Source organism: Fragaria vesca, linkage group LG2, assembly GCF_000184155.1.
Source record: "Fragaria vesca subsp. vesca linkage group LG2, FraVesHawaii_1.0, whole genome shotgun sequence".
Classification (NCBI taxonomy): domain Eukaryota; kingdom Viridiplantae; phylum Streptophyta; class Magnoliopsida; order Rosales; family Rosaceae; genus Fragaria; species Fragaria vesca.
The window spans coordinates 12682961-12702253 of NC_020492.1; the positions used below are offsets into that span (position 1 = coordinate 12682961).

At 40.1% G+C, this 19293-nt stretch overlaps 3 protein-coding genes and 1 pseudogene across 4 annotated transcripts in view; 2 read left to right on the plus strand and 2 right to left on the minus strand.

Annotated features, from left to right (window-relative positions):
* The first annotated feature begins 2444 nt into the window (after positions 1-2444).
* Positions 2445-8400, plus strand: LOC101314143 (dicarboxylate transporter 2.1, chloroplastic-like). The gene is made up of 4 exons (XM_004290376.1): positions 2445-3265; positions 3828-4141; positions 7305-7753; positions 8068-8400. Exons 1-4 carry the CDS (start codon positions 2507-2509, stop codon positions 8181-8183), a joined length of 1638 nt encoding a protein of 545 aa, XP_004290424.1. The 5' UTR covers positions 2445-2506; the 3' UTR covers positions 8184-8400.
* Positions 8401-9173: 773 nt separating this feature from the next.
* Positions 9174-11409, minus strand: LOC101297034 (putative ribonuclease H protein At1g65750-like). The gene is made up of 3 exons (XM_004292431.1): positions 11380-11409; positions 11118-11246; positions 9174-10436 (listed from the first exon to the last, which is right to left on the minus strand). Exons 1-3 carry the CDS (start codon positions 11407-11409, stop codon positions 9174-9176), a joined length of 1422 nt encoding a protein of 473 aa, XP_004292479.1.
* A 2743-nt stretch (positions 11410-14152) lies between these two features.
* On the minus strand, positions 14153-14566 carry LOC101297322. Its single transcript, XM_004292432.1, has one exon. It carries the CDS (start codon positions 14564-14566, stop codon positions 14153-14155), a length of 414 nt encoding a protein of 137 aa, XP_004292480.1.
* A 3716-nt stretch (positions 14567-18282) lies between these two features.
* The window catches only part of LOC101297613, a 1824-nt pseudogene continuing 813 nt past the window's right edge, over positions 18283-19293 (plus strand). Inside the window, exons 1-3 of the transcript XR_184140.1 lie at positions 18283-18335; positions 18628-18727; positions 18824-18924. The product of XR_184140.1 is annotated as a ubiquitin-conjugating enzyme E2 7-like (transcript). The remainder of the gene's footprint in view (positions 18336-18627; positions 18728-18823; positions 18925-19293) is intronic.

Sequence of the window (19293 nt, forward strand, 5' to 3'; positions counted from 1 at the left end):
CAAAAAAAAAAAAAACAACTATGGACACCGGAGCTATTTAATTCCTTGGTCACGAGCGGGATCTACAGCAGCAGTGCGAACAGCCGATAATTACTCATCGGATCTCGGTGGCTTCAAAAGAAAAAAAAAAAAAGGAAAGAAAGAAAGAAGCAAAGGAGAGAGAGACCTATACAACACGGGTAAGGCAACATGATTCTATTCTACGGGATTCTAACATGAAGGTGTCCACACTATTGAACCCTCCTCTGAGTGCACCCATTCAGCAGCTTACTACAAAGATAAGTTCTTCGTTTTATTATCTTTTATCGAAAGTTCAAAGCATGTTTCACGTATAAGTTTGTGGAAGTATGCATGCTCGTGATGACACTATGGTATCTGATATGAGTTTAGGGAAGTATGCATGCATGTTATGGCATCCTACTAGTATAACACCAATGCGGCACATATATCTTTATTTATGTGTTATTGACATTTGACCGAGAGATTGGCATTCGACCGAGAGGCATAAGACGAGAGATTGGCATTTGACGTTCAGTATTACACAATTGCATGAATCATTGTGCTTTTAGACAATTATTATGCCATAACAATACTTGGTTGGCCCCATATTGTGTTGATTAACTAAATTATGTAAGCTGCTAATCGATCATTTGTTCATTGTGAAGGTACAATAATCCTCGCCCGACTGAGTAATTTTTGAGGCCGGGAGTCGGGAGGGGCATTTTTTATCTTATCGGCGGACTTAAAGATTACGGTGAATATCAAGAAAAGTAAGACTCGGAATAAGCAAGACCCGTTCAACCCACGTCCTGAGTACGGACTTGGGGGGACTAGGACCGGGTACCCGTTGATAAAGGACTGGTTTATGGGCATTTTATATATCAAGTCCCCACTCAAGACATGTCTTGAACGGGAGCTTGGAGGGACTTGTAGTCGATAGTTGGGAACTACCTTCCCCGCCCATAGACCAGTCATGAAACTTGTAAACACGATACCATGTCATGGTGAAAGATCATCAATACCACGTCGAAAAGGTGCTTCTCCATGCTCCTTAAGAAGACACAATGATAATAGTTATGTATAGTTTGTCCCACATTGATAACATGTAAAAAGAGGGAACCTTCCTTAGCTATAAAAGGAAGGTTTCCCATATGTAGGAATGGTGGAATATCTCTCTCTCGATCCCAAAGGCATATTGGCCATGATAGTTAATTCTAAAGTGGACGTAGCCATGTCCTCCGATGACATGGTGAACTATTATATGTCCTTGCCTTTTGCTTATGTCGTTTCTTGTTCATGTTCTTGATCCACCATGATTCTACATAGTTCTCGGGATTATGCAGAAATAAAAACATTTAACCATTTCATTAGCATAATATTCGTTTTAATTTTATCTAACGGCCTACAATTATTTACGATTATGCAATTAGTTGAAATTTTGTAGACATGGTTCTTGCATATAAATCTAGAGGATCAACGGTTAAAATCGTTAAATGAAGTCATCTACTAGTGTAAAATAGTTAAAGTTCTTAAATTCTTAAAGTAAGGAGATCATCTCTAGATCCTTTCTCCGTATACACACAGTTATTATCAGGTTCAAACATCTTTATTTATTCAAAATATACAAATTTCCTTAATTGACCCATTTTTCAATCATATTTTCTCATCTTAATCGTTCAGTTTTAGGTATAAATGAGTAAATCATCTTTATAAATTTTCAACCAAATTAATAAGGGTGCGGTTATTTCCACCCCACTAAATGCTCAGTTCACCCCACGTCTAATTTTTTACCATTAAAATTCCAATTCTGCCATTAAAATTTTGTGAAAATCTAGTTTTTATTTTCTTTCTTTTAACTTACAATTACAAAAATGATAAAATATATACAAATATTTCATCAATATAATTGACGCATACCTCCATTCTTCTCAAACCACATCCTATGTTCTCCTCAATCTCTTTCTTGAGTTCTTTCTTTACGATTATGAATATTATATATATATATATGAAATACTACGTTTGAAGCCATAAATAAAATAAAAATAAGAATGAACAATCCCATATATCACACTGTATAACCACAATGTTGAAGATTGAAGTGATTCTCAAATATGATTTGAAAAATGTAGAGATTTTTTTTTTTTTTTTCCAATGTAAAGATGTAGAGAATTTGTGTTGTTTGGATTTTAGTTTAATATTATATTTTCATAAAAATTCTTGATTATGGGGTTAGTATTGGAATATTTAGTTTAAAATTGAAATGCGGGGTGAAAAAGCATTTGGTGGGGTGGTAATAGCCGCACCCATTAATAATCGTTAAGACATTTAAAATTTATAATTTAAGAAAAAACAAAAAAGAGATAATTTGAAATTAGAATGGCATTTAAGTTAATTGAATTGAGTCGAGTGTCCGTGTGTCTGTCTCTTTCTCTTCCGGTCTTGGCATTCTCCGCTCCATCTCCCATAAAGTAGACAAAACTGTTGCTCCTGAATTCTCTGATTCACAATGGAGAGCTTCGCACTCTCCACCTCCTCCTTGTTCATTCACAAGGGCTCCACCCTAGTCCGCCGCTCCACACCAATCCTGAGATCCCCGCCCTCCATCGCCCTCCATCGCCCTAATTGTAAGGCATGGATCACATCCCCAAATAAAAAGACCTCCCATTTCCGAATCCATGCCTCTCAAACCACACCTCCGCCACCGCCACCGCCACCGCCACCGCCTCAAGGCGCCAAAATCGCCCCCTTGATCCTCTCCGTCGCCATAGGCCTCGCCGTCCGGTTCCTGGTCCCCAAACCCGTCCAAGTCACCCCGCAAGCCTGGCAATTGCTCGCCATTTTCTTATCCACCATCGCCGGCCTCGTTCTCAGCCCCCTGCCCGTCGGCGCTTGGGCTTTTCTGGGCCTCACAACCTCCGTTGTCTCCGGAACTCTGACGTTTCCGGCGGCCTTCAGCGCTTTTACCAGTGAAGTAATATGGCTCATTGTGATTTCCTTCTTCTTCGCTCGCGGCTTCGTGAAGACGGGTTTGGGCGATCGCATTGCCACCTACTTTGTCAAGTGGTTGGGGAAGAGCACTCTGGGCTTGTCTTATGGATTGACCATCAGCGAGGCCCTTATTGCTCCGGCAATGCCCAGTACTACTGCAAGGGCCGGCGGTGTTTTCTTGCCCATTATTAAGTCTTTGTCACTCTCTGCAGGGAGTTTACCTGGCCACGCCTCCAAATCAAAGCTCGGTTCTTATCTCCTTATGTCTCAGTTTCAGGTCCTCTCTTTTCTTACATTTAGCATTTGATTCTTGGTTAATGCAATTCCAATTTGATCTTTAGTTTTTTTTTTTTTTTTTTTTTTTTGTTTCTTTTGCATTTGCCTTTAGTTTTTTCTCTAGTAATAAACACCCATCCTTTGACACTGATACTATCAAATTACCCTCAAACAAGCACCTGCATAATTTAATCTGGTCTGACATTTTCATCTGGGAAATTTTGAAATTACTAGACCAAAGGTGTGTTTGTTTATTTGAAGAGAAACTAAAATCCTAGTGTTTAGGCAGCAAAGAAGTCATCTTAAGCTCTCTCTCTAGTTTCTAGATATTTAGTTTTAAGTCTGGATTGTGAACTAAACAATGGATAAAAAAGATTTCAGCATCTTATCCATATTTTGGTTCCACAGAGGATAATCACTGTATATTTATTACAAGAGCTGATTTTCTTCTATTTGATTCATTTGCGATTCAATTTTCGGATGCTACTTATTTACATTTGTTATTTATGTTATAATGCAAGTATTATGTGACTTATGCATTGGTCTTGTGTGATACATGACAGTCCGCTGGTAACTCTAGTGCTCTTTTCTTAACGGCTGCAGCTCAAAATCTGCTGTGCCTTAAATTAGCGGAGGAACTTGGGGTGATAATTTCAAGCCCTTGGGTTTCTTGGTTCAAGGCTGCTAGCTTACCAGCACTTGTTTCGCTACTTGCTACTCCACTAGTCTTATACAAGCTTTTTCCTCCTGAAACAAAGGACACCCCTGATGCCCCTGCCATGGCTACAAAGAAACTGGAGAGTATGGGCCCTGTCACAAAAAATGAATTCATTATGGTCGGTACAATGCTTCTTGCTGTCACTTTATGGGTCTGCGGGTACGTGTTTGCTTTGCAATATTTAATACATGTCCTGTAACCATTATTGCATAAATAAACATATCATGTTTCTTGTATTTTTTATTTATTTGCACTTCCAGCACTTTGCTTTGGTATGGTTTCATGGACTGAATGATATGAACATCAAATGTTTCTTTTTATTAAAAGCTCTAGCTCTTATAATCATTCTACTCACAACATTACCATAGTTGAGATCACTTGTTTCGTTAACCATAGAGTAGTCATATCCATGGATAGAGTAAAAATTGAGTGAAAATGCTAAGGTTACATAATATTTGTGGTCCGTATAACCAGCCCCTCTAAATAAATGAATTTTTATGATCCTTCTTTCATGTGATTTTCTTAATAGGTTTAAAACCTCACCATATTATATTCCTTAAACAGTGCTTTATTTTTCTTTTCTAAGAGTGATACTTGTAACAACCAAAGGCTTTATCCCTAAGTGCTAGCTGAAATTACTTTCGGGATACTAGGCCTAGCTCTAAGTACCATAATATTCCCAGCGCATTACCATTGTGGGACTTCGTTATCAACAGCAGAAGGATAAGATTTCTTCATCATGTGGAACCTGGACCATTACACTTATGCATAGGCACTTAGATGCAGTATACAAACTACCTAGATACCAGGATCAACTCTAAAGCTGAAGGCTTTTAACTTACACATAACAATTTGATTAGGATTCACTCCCAGGTTTCTCACCCAAAAACTAGGCTTCTCACCTAAAACTAGGCTTCACACCTATCCCATCACAGGGAAACTCTGAGCATTCCTTACACATTTACATTTGAGCAGATAGAAGACTCATTAGGAAACATTTGAGACTTAATAAAAGAGACTTTGAAACTTCTAAACTGAAACATAAATCTGAAAAGACACTTAAAAGGACACTAGGCTTCGAGTCTTCTAGAATTTACTTTGTTTCCCTCTCAGTTGCAATATTTATCTTAAATGATTTGGTGCTCTCTCCTTCCACTTCTTTTGCTCTTAAACCTTGATTGGTTTGACTATGATGTCCTCATCAATTCTCCTAGGCTGAGAAGCTCGCCTTCAGCGAGATATAACTGTAGTATCTCTCCATGATGTATGGATCGATGTGCTGCAGCTCCTCCTTGTCAGAGTATGGTTTTTCCTTACATTTAATTTAATACTCCTGGTAGTCTCCGTGTCGTGTTGAAACCACCTGCTTATCCACAATGTTTTCTACCACATCTCTCGGACTGATGAAGTTAAGGGATTTTGACTGCTGCCCTCCCTTGCAAAATGGTTGCGGTACTGGTTTGGGTTGGATTGGTTTCAGCTTGATGTCCTTTCCTTCATGAATAAAGGAGCATGAGTTGACACAACTTGAAATGGTTACATCATGATTATACAACCATGGTCTGCACAAAAGAACGTGCCCCACATCCATTGGCACCACATCACACTTGACAATATACTGTGATTAAAACTGAATTAGAAGCTGACACTGCTGTGTTATGGAAATAGAAGAGTCATCAATCCATGCCACACGATGAAGTTGAGGATAATCAACAGGGATCAAACGCAGGTTAGAGATTGTTCGAGGTGAAACAACATTGATGCAGCTTCCACTGTCAATGATGACCACAGTCTTCAGTAGTACCCTTGGGTTTAGTCAAAGTGCACCTGACCACAGCCATTTGAGTAATGTTTAAAGGCTCACCCGCCAAGTTGTAATTTCAGGGACATAAACATCATCCTCCAATTCTCTTGAGCATCAACCTCTTCTTTTGTGCTTGCTGCAAACGGACTTCGAGGTTGCTCTTTGGTTGGGCATTGACCAGCATGATAAGCATAGCCTTGACACTTGTAGCACCTTATAGACCCCGCCTCGAATACCAGATTGTACTCCCTTTCCTTTATCAGCTTTCATCAGGAATTGGCATTACTGGAGCCATTGTAAAATGAAGATGGTGTTGTTCTGGATGAGCTGGGATGAAATTCAGGATTTTGCTCGTCAAAACGCCTTTGCACGTGGTTGTAGGGGTCTTCAAGTAGCGCTCCAATTCATGCACTATTCTGGTCTCAAGATGACCAATTTGAGCGGCTATGCGTTCTAAAGTTTTTGCCAAGGTTTCAAGATCCATGGCTGAATGAGTTTCTCTTGTATGGAGCTTGGACACTAGATCTTGTCCAGCTCTGATACCAAAATGGATGCAGTATACAAACTGCCTAGATACCAGTCGACAAACTCTAAAGCTTAAGGCTTTAAACTCACACAGAACACTATGATTTAGGTTTCACTCCTAGGTTTCTCTCTGAAAACTAGGCTTCTCACCGAAAACTAGGCTTCACGCCAATATTATCACAGGAAAAATCAAAACACTCTGATAATTTTATTCATCACACATAATATACATGGTCATTAGCTCTTACACTTATTTATACTTGAGCAGATAGCTCGCATTGACTGCATTAAAGGCTTCTAAAACAAAAACATTTAAGACGTAATAAAAGAGACCTTAAAACTTCTAAACTGAAACATAAATCTGAAAAGACCTGAAATGGACACTAGGCTTAGAGACTTCTAGAATCATACTTCATCTCCCTCCCAGTTGCAATAATTATCTTGAATGATTAGGTGCGCTCTCTTTCCATTTCTTTCACTCAAAACCTTGGAAGGTTGACTATGATGTCCTCACACACTTCTTTTAGGGACAGATCCCTCATTGTCAATATCTGTGTATCCATTTTAGTTTTCTGCTATCTTTATACAGTAGGCATATGCTTTACTTTTGTTCTTTGCATCCATGCATACAGGACTACAACATATCAAGAACACATGTATAAGATGATACTTTGGTTGCTACTCAGAAGGGAAGTAAGATTGTCAGTTTGAGGATGACAGCCTAGGATCTTTTAGCATTTATACATACAGAATTATTCCTCAATGCTGATGCCTGGAAATGCGTTATCTTTATATCTTGTAGAGCTACACCACAGTTTGGTTATTATTTGATCATATGTTGTACACAAAACTTTGTGCTTAGTGCAACATTTGCAACCCAGGAAAGATATATTTGTCCAGTTGGTGACAGTTGCTATGCTTTCATAGTTTGTGAAAAGCATTTTGCTATACTTGTGCTTTATTCACCAACGGCTTTTTTTTGTTCCCCTGTAGAGAGGCTCTTGGTATACCAAGTGTTGTAGCGGCAATGATTGGCTTATCTGTACTCCTTTTGTTAGGTGTCCTTGATTGGGATGACTGCTTAAGTGAAAAATCAGCATGGGATACTTTGGCTTGGTTTGCTGTTCTAGTAGGTATGGCTGGCCAGTTGACAAACTCCGGTATTGTTACGTGGATGTCTAGTTGTGTTGCAAAGACGCTACAGTCTTACTCCTTGAGCTGGCCAGCTGCATTTGGTGTTCTCCAGGCAGCTTACTTCTGCATCCACTACCTCTTTGCAAGTCAAACCGGTCATGTGGGAGCTTTGTACTCTGCGTTTCTTGCCATGAACTTGGCTGCTGGGGTACCTGGTATTTTGGCAGCATTGGCTTTAGCTTACAACACAAATCTTTTTGGGGCTTTAACACACTATAGCAGCGGTCAGGCTGCCGTTTACTATGGAGGTATGTTCAATTCTCCCTCACCCAAATTTTGCAATTTACGCTGTTTTTGGGTTCTATTTCTTTTAATTACAGTTGAAATAATCACTCATCAAAAGAATGCTAATCCCGTTAATTTTTTTTTCCTGTTCTATCCTGCTTGATCCTTTTATTCCACTCTTTTATTCTTTTTTCTTTCCTCTTTCCGGTTTTTCATTTTTACAAAAGCATTGTGAACGTGAACAACAATGAAACTAATGAATTTGATCTTCATAAGATATCTATTTTGTGTAGCGACTGAGATTATCTTGTTTTTTTTTTTTTTCTTTTCCCAACAGCTGGTTATCTAGATCTTCCTGATGTGTTCAAAGTCGGGTTTATCATGGCTCTTGTTAATGCTGTCATCTGGACGTTAGTAGGGTTATTCTGGTGGAAATTTTTGGGCCTGTACTGATTCCAGTTTCTTTTTAAGTAGGTTATGCTCTTCCCTGCTCTTACTTTCAGGGAACAATTGAACTCATTATTTGATTGCAAACAAAGTTTCCAGATTTTATTCCAAATTTATATTAGCTTTATACTGAGAGGTGAATGATTGTATTGGCGGGAAGCCCATAAATAATCACAAATCACGCACAATGATCGCTCTTTTTTATTTGCACTCAAATTGGAGCAACAAATTTTGACACATTACCATAGGTCCAACCATCTTGCTTGTTTGTAGGGTTATTAAACTATACAACCATGTAGTGTTGTGCAGCTTAGCCTTAGCTAATGCTTGTGCAGCTGAGGAAGTGTTCTGGTCCCAGCGTGCTAGAGCTAATTGGCTCTCTCTAGGGGATAAAAATAAAATCACAAGCGCTCATTCGAAAATCCCATAAACGTATTGTGAAACTGATAGATGATCTCGGGTTTGATAATGCTGAAATTGCTTCCATTCTGCTGCTTTCTTTTAAGAAAAGAATCACATCAATTTACTTTTTTTGTTTTTGGTTTTTGGAAATGAGTAATTCATTGAAGAAGGCAAAGCCCAAGGCCCAGAAACAAATAAAAATACATTGTGCTCTGCAACTAGATTACCTAGCAGAAGATAGAACAACAGCTGCAAAAGAAAAAACAGAGTGACGAACTAAATCACCCCCATGACCGGCACCGGAGGATAAGGCAAGCCGTCATTTCGAAGAACAGAAGCTAAAGAGGGTGGTGGCATTGAAGCCCATCGGTGAAAGACCCAACCTCGACTTGGCAAGCGAAGCCACTACATGAGCAGCTTGATTCGCTTCACGGGGAATCCATTCCCAGGTAATAGAACCAAAACTCTGACTTCTCTTTCTAATTTCTTCAATGATTGGGAATAACCTCCAATCCATGTAGTTAGATGAAGCTCTGATGTTGTTAATGACTTGTAGAGAATCTGATCTGAGACATACCTTCCCCAATCCCAGATTTAAGGTCGTTGTGCATTTGCTTCTGCCATTGCAGATGATCCGCACTTATTCACATTGCAAACACAATCCACAAGCTCTCCGAAATTCGACCTGATAACAACTCCCATACCACAAGACCCCGATTCAATCCATGAGGCGTCACAGCATACATCCACAACATCCAATGGTGGGGGCTGCCATCGTTTTCGTGATCTCGCTTCAGACTCCAGAGATGGTGGGTCTTTCCGGTTTGCACTCCAAAACTCCAAGGCCAGATTGAGACTGGACTGAATCACGGCGGGAGGGCTAATTGGTCTCCTGTCATAAACAAAGCTGCATCGACTCTTCCAGATACTCCAACAAATGCAGCCAACCATGGTGAGTACCCATATTCTATCTTGTGAATTGTGAGCCTTGCAGATCTCTTTTAACCATGAGTCTAAGGTTGATATATGATTTTTGTTGATTTTGAGACCCAATGATGAACCAAACCACACGGCCTCAGCCCAAGGACACAATAATAACATATGCTCATTAGATTCTTCATAGGCACCACATATAGGACACAGAGGTGTGCTTGCAAGCTTTCGAATAAACATATTCTTGAAAGTTGCAATGGCACCACTTATGGCTTTCCATAAAAAAAAAAAAAAATTCACCTTAGGAGGAGCTCTTATCTTCCATAATTGTCTCCACACTGCTGTCTCCACAGAATGAGAAGAGCTGCACTTAGGAGGGTTGATCACCCGGCACTTACTGTTAATCCAGGTGTATCTTGAACTAACAGTATAAACCCCCCTTTTGTTCCATGGCCAAATGATCCTATCCTCCCCATCATGACTCCCGATGGGAATTAGTAGAATTTTGTTAGCTTCGGAAGGTTGTATAAGATGGAGAATTGAGTCTAGGTTCCATGTTTTGCTAGGCCAATCAATGATCTCAAATACCAATTGTGGATCATTGTTACTTATCTGAGCAGTAGTCTGAATAGGGCATACATCAGGGGGATGAAGCCAATTCTCTGTCCATATGTTCGCCTTCAATCCATTGGCGATTTGCCAACCAGAGCCCTCCATTATCAAATCTCTAGCTTGTAAGATGCTTGACCACCCCCATGAAGCCCGATAGCCCTTGTTGGCATGCAAAAAATCACACTCAGGAAAGTAACGTGCCTTAAGCACTTTAACCCACAAAGACTCAGGCTGGGAAAGAATGCGCCAACACTGTTTGGCCAGTAATGCAACATTATAATGGTGCTTATCCTTGAATCCCAAACCACCCTCCTGTTTAGGAACACAAAGAGAACTTCAACCCTTCCAATGAATTTTGTTTCCCCATTGGGATCCCACCAGAAATTACCCATTGCTGCATTAATCTCGTCACAAATAGTTTTTGGAAACATAAAGCAAGACATGGGGTACGCCGGAATAGCAGATACCACTGCTTTAATTAAAATTTCCTTCCCCGACTGAGAAAGACATCTTTCTTTCCACCCTTCAATCTGTTGTGATATCGGCCAATTATGTATGTCAAGGAACCCCAAAATAACACAGCAAACCAAGAGAAACAACCACAGAGATAAGACACAAAGAACACAGATTTAAGGTGGTTCAGCAAATCTTTTGCCTACGTCCACCAGTAGAAAACACTTCCACTATATTAATAATGGGTACACGAGAAAGAATAAGAAAACAAGGACTCTTTCACTTCGGCCAATTATGTTTGTCAAGGAACCCCAAAAGAACACAGCAAACCAAGAGAAACAACCACAAAGATAAGACACAAAGAACACAGATTTAAGATGGTTCAGCAAAACTTTTGCCTACGTCTACCGGCAAAAAACACTTCCACTACATTAATAATGGGTACACAAGAAATAATAAGAAAACAAGGACTCTCTCACTTCTCTTCCTATCTCTCTCCTCCCTGCCCTCTCTCATCCTCTAACCGAGAATGGAACACACTTTGGTCTTTGTCTCTGCGATACCTAGAACTGAACCTCTCCTTATATAGCCATAAGGATCTTCAGATCTCTTCACCAAACAGGAAATCCTATTCCTATTAGTGGTAGGCAATAATGCCTCCTTCCTTCTCTGTAATCAACAAGATTACAGGTACACCATCATCAATAAGGATTTACTTTCCTTATTGGAACACCATACTCTAAGATGAAACATCTTAGGAAAAACACATGGGCTGGAAACCCAACAATCTCCCCCTCCAGACCATGAGGGAGGACCACCGGCGCGACTCCATTACTAGGAGTCCGCCCAAGCTGACTTGATGCAGAATTACGTGGTTGGAGCGTGTAGCTCCCCCTGATCAGGCTCCCCCTGATCGAACAACTCATCACCATGTCCCCAGTGGTGGAACAACTCTTGACCATCTTCTTCATGGTCAGAACAACCATTGGAAAAGGAAATTTGGGACATCTTTTCCAGAACGCCTTTCTTCCTTATATGGTCATCACTCTGGTGCCATATGCCCGAAGAAGTATCACCCATTGCACTCAAGTCATCTTTGTACACCAAGCTATGTGTCTTGTACAAGGAACAACACAGACCTCCTCTAGCAACCTCCAACGACCCATTCATAAGCTTCCACTTTCCATCACCATTATACTGGTGAAATCCTTGTCTGTCAAGAGCACTTGCAGACAGTATGTTGACACGCAAATCAGAAACGTGCCTCACATCCTTCAATGTCATATGGTAACCAAGATCAGTCTCAATGCAAATGTCTCCCATTCCCGAAATCTTGGACCAACCTCTATTACCCATCTTCAATATCCCAAAGTCGCTTGCTTCGTATGTAGTAAAGAGCTCCAAGTTGGAAGTAACATGACAACTTGCCCCGGTATCCACGAACCAATCATGACCCTTGTCACCAACATACAGACATTCTTGAACAGTGAGAAGCTCCCCCGAGACAGTAGCAGTAAAGCCATTATCTTCATCATCTTGGTAGTTGCCCTTCTTTTTGTCTTGTTTCCACTTTCGACACATCCGCTTTATGTGGCCCTTCTCGCCACAGTAGTGACATGTGCCACTAAACCTTAGACCTGAATTCTTGTCTATACCTTTTACAGCAAGGGCTCTTTCGTGCCCATCGTCTATGCCAACAGCTTTTCTCCTTGTTTCTTCGTTAAGCATGTTGTTCTTAACGGTATCCATAGACAATACACCATCAGACGCAGAATTAGTCAAGGTCACCACGAAAGTCTCCCAACTGTCCGGCAAAGTCCCTAGCAAGAAAAATGCTAGTATCTCATCGCCAATCTTCATACCCATTGTCGCCAACTGATTGGTCACATTCTGGAAATCATTCAAGTGTACAGCAACACTTTTATCCTCATTGAACTTCATGTTGATCATCTCTTTGAAAAGGAAAGCTTTCTTTGCAGCGGTCTTCTTCTCAAAGAGGGATTCCAATTTCTTCCAGAGTTCTTCCGCATCAGTTTCTTCCGACACATGGTGAAAGACAGAATCATCTACCCATTGTCTTATCGTGCCAACAGTTTTCCGGTGCAACTTTCGCCACTTGTCATCCGCCATATCTACAGGCTTGCCAGCCACACCTTCAATAGGCTCATGCATATCCTTACAATAAAGGATATCCTCCATTCTTGGCTTCCACATCACCCAATTCGTGTGGGTGAGTTTGATCATTGTGCCTTTGTCTTCACTCATCTTGACAACACCAAACCTGCTGAATCAAACCTTGGATCTACAGACTAACCCCGCTCTGATACCACTGTTGTGATATCGGCCAATTATGTATGTCAAGGAACCCCAAAAGAACACAGCAAACCAAGAGAAACAACCATAGAGATAAGACACAAAGAACACAGATTTAAGGTGGTTTAGCAAAACTTTTGCCTACGTCCACCGGCAGAAAACACTTCCACTATATTAATAATGGGTACACCAGAAAGAATAAGAAAACAAGGACTCTCTCACTTCTCTTCCTATCTCTCTCCTCTCTACCTTCTCTCCTCTCTGCCCTCTCTCACCCTCTAACCGAGAATGGAACACACTTTGGTCTTTGTCTCTGCGATACAAAACCTAGAACTGAACCTCTCCTTATATAGCCATAAGGATCTTCAGATCTCTTCACCAAACAGGAAATCCTATTCCTATTAGTGGTAGACAATAATGCCTCATTCCTTCTCGGTAATCAACAAGATTACAGGTACACCATCATCAATAAGGATTTACTTTCCTTATTGGAACACCATACTCTAAGACGAAACATCTTAGGAAAAACACATGGGCTGGAAACCCAACACGATCTTCCTCCCAATTCTTTCCTTGATATAGACCAAGGCTTCCTTTTTGGACCTCCCTCATATGGTAGGCAAACCAAGATAGGTTCCTGGATTGAGGTGCTTGAGGTACCAAATAATACATTTTGCAATAGTCCAAGTACAAATCTTGGCTATTACTGTAAAGAATAAAGAAAAGGTTTGGTTTGAAAATAGTTCTTTTTTTATTTTAAATAGTTCATTTTTTTGAAAACCCGATCGACGACCCATCAACCCGAAACCATAACCCCACGATTCGAGACTTTTCGTCAGGTTTTATAGCGGCGACGACCACAACCTTTTGCCATTAGAGAGAAATTTACACAATCCGAAAACCCTATCGATGTCCGTAGTGATAGTGCATTGCCCACCTTTCCCGTGTATCCATATTTGGTTCATGGAATCAAGCCATTGGGAAAGGAAAGTCATTGTTTTCCATTGTTTGGAAACCAAAAGAAAGAGTGAGAAAAGAGTGGTTCCCACATGAAAAGAAAAATGGGTGTAAAATTGTTGACTCCCCCCACCCTAAGAAGTCATTTTCCTTTCTCATGTCAAAGGAAAATTCAAAGAATTTATTTCATTTCCTTTCCATTCCTTGAACCAAACTAGCCTATGTATCTACAAGAGTTCACACAAGTGGCTTGCATGAATAAGTCTGCGGGTCCGACATGTCTGGCAGCAAAAATCTACGGTCGTTCACCCCGTGCACATTGTAGCTTGCCCCGGTGGCCTGATCAACCAGGATCCAACGAGAGCGACAAGGTGTGAGGTGTTGAGGGACTTGCTGAGAGTGTAGGCCTGGTGGAGCACTTGTGTGCCAACGACAAGATTGGAGGAGCCGGTCTTGTATTTCCTGGTGGTTTTCCACCAGGAAGAGGCGGAGGGAATAAGGAGTGGGGAGCGACTGAGGGAGTGGACGAAGTTGACGGCTATGGAGCGTTGGGTTGGGGTGAAGTGGCCGTACCATATGAGATTTACGGTGATGTTGCCTTTGAGAAGAGGATCGTTGTGGTACTTGAGCACCAAGGGCTGCTCCTCCACTAGAGCGGACGAAGAAAGCAAAAACACGAAGAGGAAGAAAGGAATCGCAAAGTGGTGAATACAAGACATGATTGAAGGGGAAGAAGATCGAAGAAGAATATGAGGGGTTGCTTAGGGGTTTGAGATGGAGAATGATAGTTAAGTGTGTGAAGATGAATGAGTAGCGGGAGGGAAAATGGTTTTTATATTTTGGGTTCAGTGAGGAAGATAATCATGGAGACTGACAGCTGTGTGACGGCCGAGTGTCAACATCGAAGTCTTTCCTAGTGTGAATCTTTTAAGAGAGAATGATATCTCACTACCACAAACAGTAGCAAAACACACAAAAACCACCTATTAAAATATTTAAGCAAATAAGGACATGAGCCCAGGCCCAAAATGAGTAAAACCTAGCCTGATCCAAACTCGATTTTTCCATCAAAATTACACTCATTCCCACTTATCTTCTTCTCTCTCTCGTCGCCACATATCTTCTTCTTCACTCTCTCTCGACTTCTACAACAATGTTGGAGAAGAATCCGACTTCAAAAGCTCGCGCCGGTTACCACTTAGAAAGATGAGATCTAGATTGGAGCTCCGACACGATGGTGACATCGCCGCTGCCACTACCGCTCGTCGCTCATCATCACCATCTACGAACCTGTCACATGCCGCACTTGTCGGCCAGATCCACGTCCCCGTCAATGCTGTGTTCATCTCCGGCATGGGCCGCCGTCACAGATCTTGATGTTGGAGTAAGTCGTAGATCCAATTCGGTTGGGGTTCTTGTCAAATTGTATTTTTCCTTCTGAGATCATCAAATTGCTCTATGGTACTATTGAATAGCGCTTCATATTGTGATAGAAGCATTTGTGACTTGATTTGTGAGATTATGATGGTCTTTGATTGATTTCATTGTTTAACTTGCAAATCAGATGAATTATGGTGTTGAGGCAGAAGAAAATGACCTTGATTACTCTTTAAAATGTCTTGCTATGTAGCAGTAGCAAGGAACAGCTGATGCAGTAACAAGTAAGTAATAGTAGATGCAGTAGCAGGTTAGTAACAGTAGAGGTAGTAGCAAGTAATAAGTTAATTATTCCAACAAATGGATTACTTTTCCCAAAAAAAAAAAAAAAAAACACACACAATTGGATTTATTTGTGTTTCAAATCATTTTGAAGGATATATGTGATTTGCTAATCTTTTAAATGGTTTTTTGTTGACCTGCAGCTAGCTTGCCCGACTATAAGCTAATCGACTCTCTGGCCTTTGATCCATCCAACAAGGGAATAATTAACTTAATTGAGACTCTCTTCCTTTCATTATGTGTGTCTTGATACTTGATATGCCGACTCATATATGATACCTTATCTCTTTTGTTTTTGGTTTGGTGTGAAATTAAGATAGAATTAAAATTTGTTTAGTCTTTATGGTTTGAAGTCGACATTTGTTCAATTTTGTGGTTTTATTTTAATCTAAATGAGTCATAATTTTTCATCCAAATGGTCATTCTATTAATTTTTTCTGTTAGAATACTGACGTGGCCGTTAAAACCACGTCAGCAGTTTAACTGAGAAAATTGACAGAAGTACCATTTGGATGAAAAGTCGTGACTTTAAAGACTATTCAGATTAAAATAAAACCACTGAACATATATTGACCACAAGAACTATACTGTATTTTATATGAGATGATCGAAGAGACTGGTGGATTATTAGAGTTGATAACCGATGCATCATGAGTACCTTTGCTCTTTAAACTTGCTCTTCACTAGTAGCGCAATTAGTGAATATGCTCTTATTCAAAATTAGTAATGCTGTCTCGGGAAAAACTGCAATACGCAGGAGTATTGGTACGTCTTAAACTTCCGTTAACGGAGGGGTATTCACGTCAATTTCATATCTATGGTTCAGCTGATCCAACTCCCTCCCACGTGCTACTCTGATACTGTGATATTGCACAAGGAGAAGACAGGAGCTCATGGCTTTCACTAATCCAAGAGATCTTATTCTTATTCCAATTATGTTGAGCCATATTTTTCTAATAAAAACATTAATCTGTAAACCCATGAATAATTCATAAACATGTATTGCACCGTGCTAGCTAATGAATCATTTAACTATTTAAGTAGCTTAAAGTTTGAGCTTTGTACCAGAACATGGGAATCTCTAGCACTCCTCTTTGGGTCGGTGGCGAAGAAGAAACCGATACCTATTCAACTATTCATCCAAGTTTCCAACCGTCGACTGGAGGAAGAGATTCAAACTTCGAAAGATTTTTTTTTTTTTAAACTGTACTTCTGCACATTCCGGCGACTCGGGCCGAAATCGATGTTGGATGAGGTATATAAACGATCATGATTAAGGATTCGTTTCCACAAAGATTTCATCAAATCTTTCATTTTTCAACCTCTTTGATACCTAATTTGACACTTTCAATTCTTCTTCTATTAATTTATCTCCAAAAGTTTAGTGTAACCTCACTGTCCTCATTTTTAATCAGCTCCATATCTTTGATTTTGACTGATCTCAATTCAGGGTTTTATTAAGAAACTCTTGGTGGGGATTTCAAATCATAGGCCTGAAACATACTACAAGAAAGAACAACTCATAAACAAATTTAGAATTGGTCAAAGAAAATAAATAAACCCAAGCATTATATCTCTGGCTCCAGCAATATTGTTAAATCAAATTTTTTTTTAAATTTGTCAACTTTTCGAATAAATAGGAGCTCCAACAGTATACCTAAATTGTTGCTAAATTTAAGAATTGCTAAACAAAATTGATAAATTTGTCAACTGAGCCATGAATTGCTAAAAGAATACTTATATTTTCCCTCCTTTTTTTCCCCGCGTGTCGGTTTATAATTCGTTAAAAATATTACTTAACTTACACTTAACAATAACTGCTGGAGCCAAATTCTTATAACAATTGCTAAATCTCATAATTATTGCTAAATTTAACTATAATTTTAGTTACACTGCTGGAGATGCAAATCTAGATGATAACCAAACTTCATAATGTATCAAAATGTTCTGAATATCAAAAATAGAAACATGGCTTGAATTCGTGGAGTACGAACTAAATGCACTTATGATACTCTGTTTTCTTAGCTGCATTTTAATGAAAAAACGAAAATCAAAGGTTGGTGCGGGTTATGGGTGCCCAGAACCCAACTTAGCAGAAGACAAAAAATTGAATATACTAGAGAGCTCGAGGAAATCCAAATTGGGATTCCTGGTTTTACTGTAATCTTTGTTATCAAACGTTGGCCGAGCTCTCCATCGCCGACTTCATGACCTCTGATGTGTCTGTCGGCTGTCCTCATTAGCACGGCCTCTTGAGATTTTTATTTTTGTTTGTGTGATTTGTCGCAGACAACTTGGTAACGGAGCTATACGACAGTTAAGAGGTGAGTTTACTTCTTTGCCCCTTCGCATTTGAAATTTGTGGACTAGAAGCTGCTCCGAGATGGGCACCATGTGGCGTACTGCTACGGGGCTTACGACTGTGTGGTCTAGCGCTTCCATGTTTTGTCTCCCTACTTTACTTTACTCGAGGACTAAAATATCAAAAGCATCTCTTTTATGGGAAAGCGCTGGACTACGCCGTAGTCCCGTACGTCACAAGTGGGCTTAAACACGCGGCAATCTTTCATCGGCAGAGGCAAAACCTAAGGGGCATCGATGGGATTTCTCAGATGACGCTCGTTTCCTTCGTCATCGTCGCCGTCTGGTTTAGATAGAATGACTTTTATGGAATCGCCGGTGAGGTGAGAAAGATGGGGGGGGGGGGGTGGTAAATATGACGTTGGTGGGAGATCTGCACAGAGCAGCCACGTCTCCGCCGTCGAGAGGGTGAATTAGCGGAGATTTGAAATCGATTTATTGAAGAACGGGTTGAAGGTGGAGTGGATCGTGGTGCACATTTTTGGATACGAAAGAGGCTCACGAGCTTGAATTGATGAATTTATGAATGGGTTGGAGCTGGAAACTGCATGCAACCAGATGAATTTATATGGTTCGAAACAACAATTGTTTGAGTGTTTAGGTGATCTCCTTTCTTTTTTTATTCACAAAATGAGGTTTATTGTGGTGTTCATCAAGTTCTTTACTTATCATATTCGTCCTTTCCTATATCTAATTGCAGTGAGGGAGGATTTTTCAACGCCATCATGAGCTTTCCTTCTAATTACCCGAACAGCCCTCCAACAATGAAGTTTACTTCAGAGAGTTATGGCATCCCAATGGTTGGTTTCTCTTCTTTCTATCACTTGTCTCTTGTTTATATCATTTGTTTGATATTTTCCGGTTGAGTATTGATCTTGTTTCTTGTTCATTTGAAGTTTATCCTGATGGGCGCATTTGCATTTCCATTCTTCATCCTCCTGCTGATGATCCAAATGGCTATGAGCTTGCAAGTGAGCGTTGGGCACCTGTGCATACGGTAAGGATTTCTTCTGAATTTCTGAGCTTTGCCAGACCTGCTGCCACTATGGGCTATTATGCATTACCTTCAGTCTGATTCATTGAATTTGTATTGTCCAGACACTAGTATAATAAGAAAATGGATAAGAAAAAGATGGTTCAGATCCATATTTATTAGATAGTCAATGGTACCAGTAAACCAAAGTCATCATACAAAATAAATGATGAAATGTCTTAAGCAATAGTTTCTAGCTTATATAGGTGATAAATGTGAATGCTCATTAATGTTAGTGCTCATTTCACTTAAAACAGAAAGCATAATGTCAGTGCTCATTAATGGTGTTCTTGCAAGTTTATGAGAGTGGAAGTCATAGCACTATTATTATGG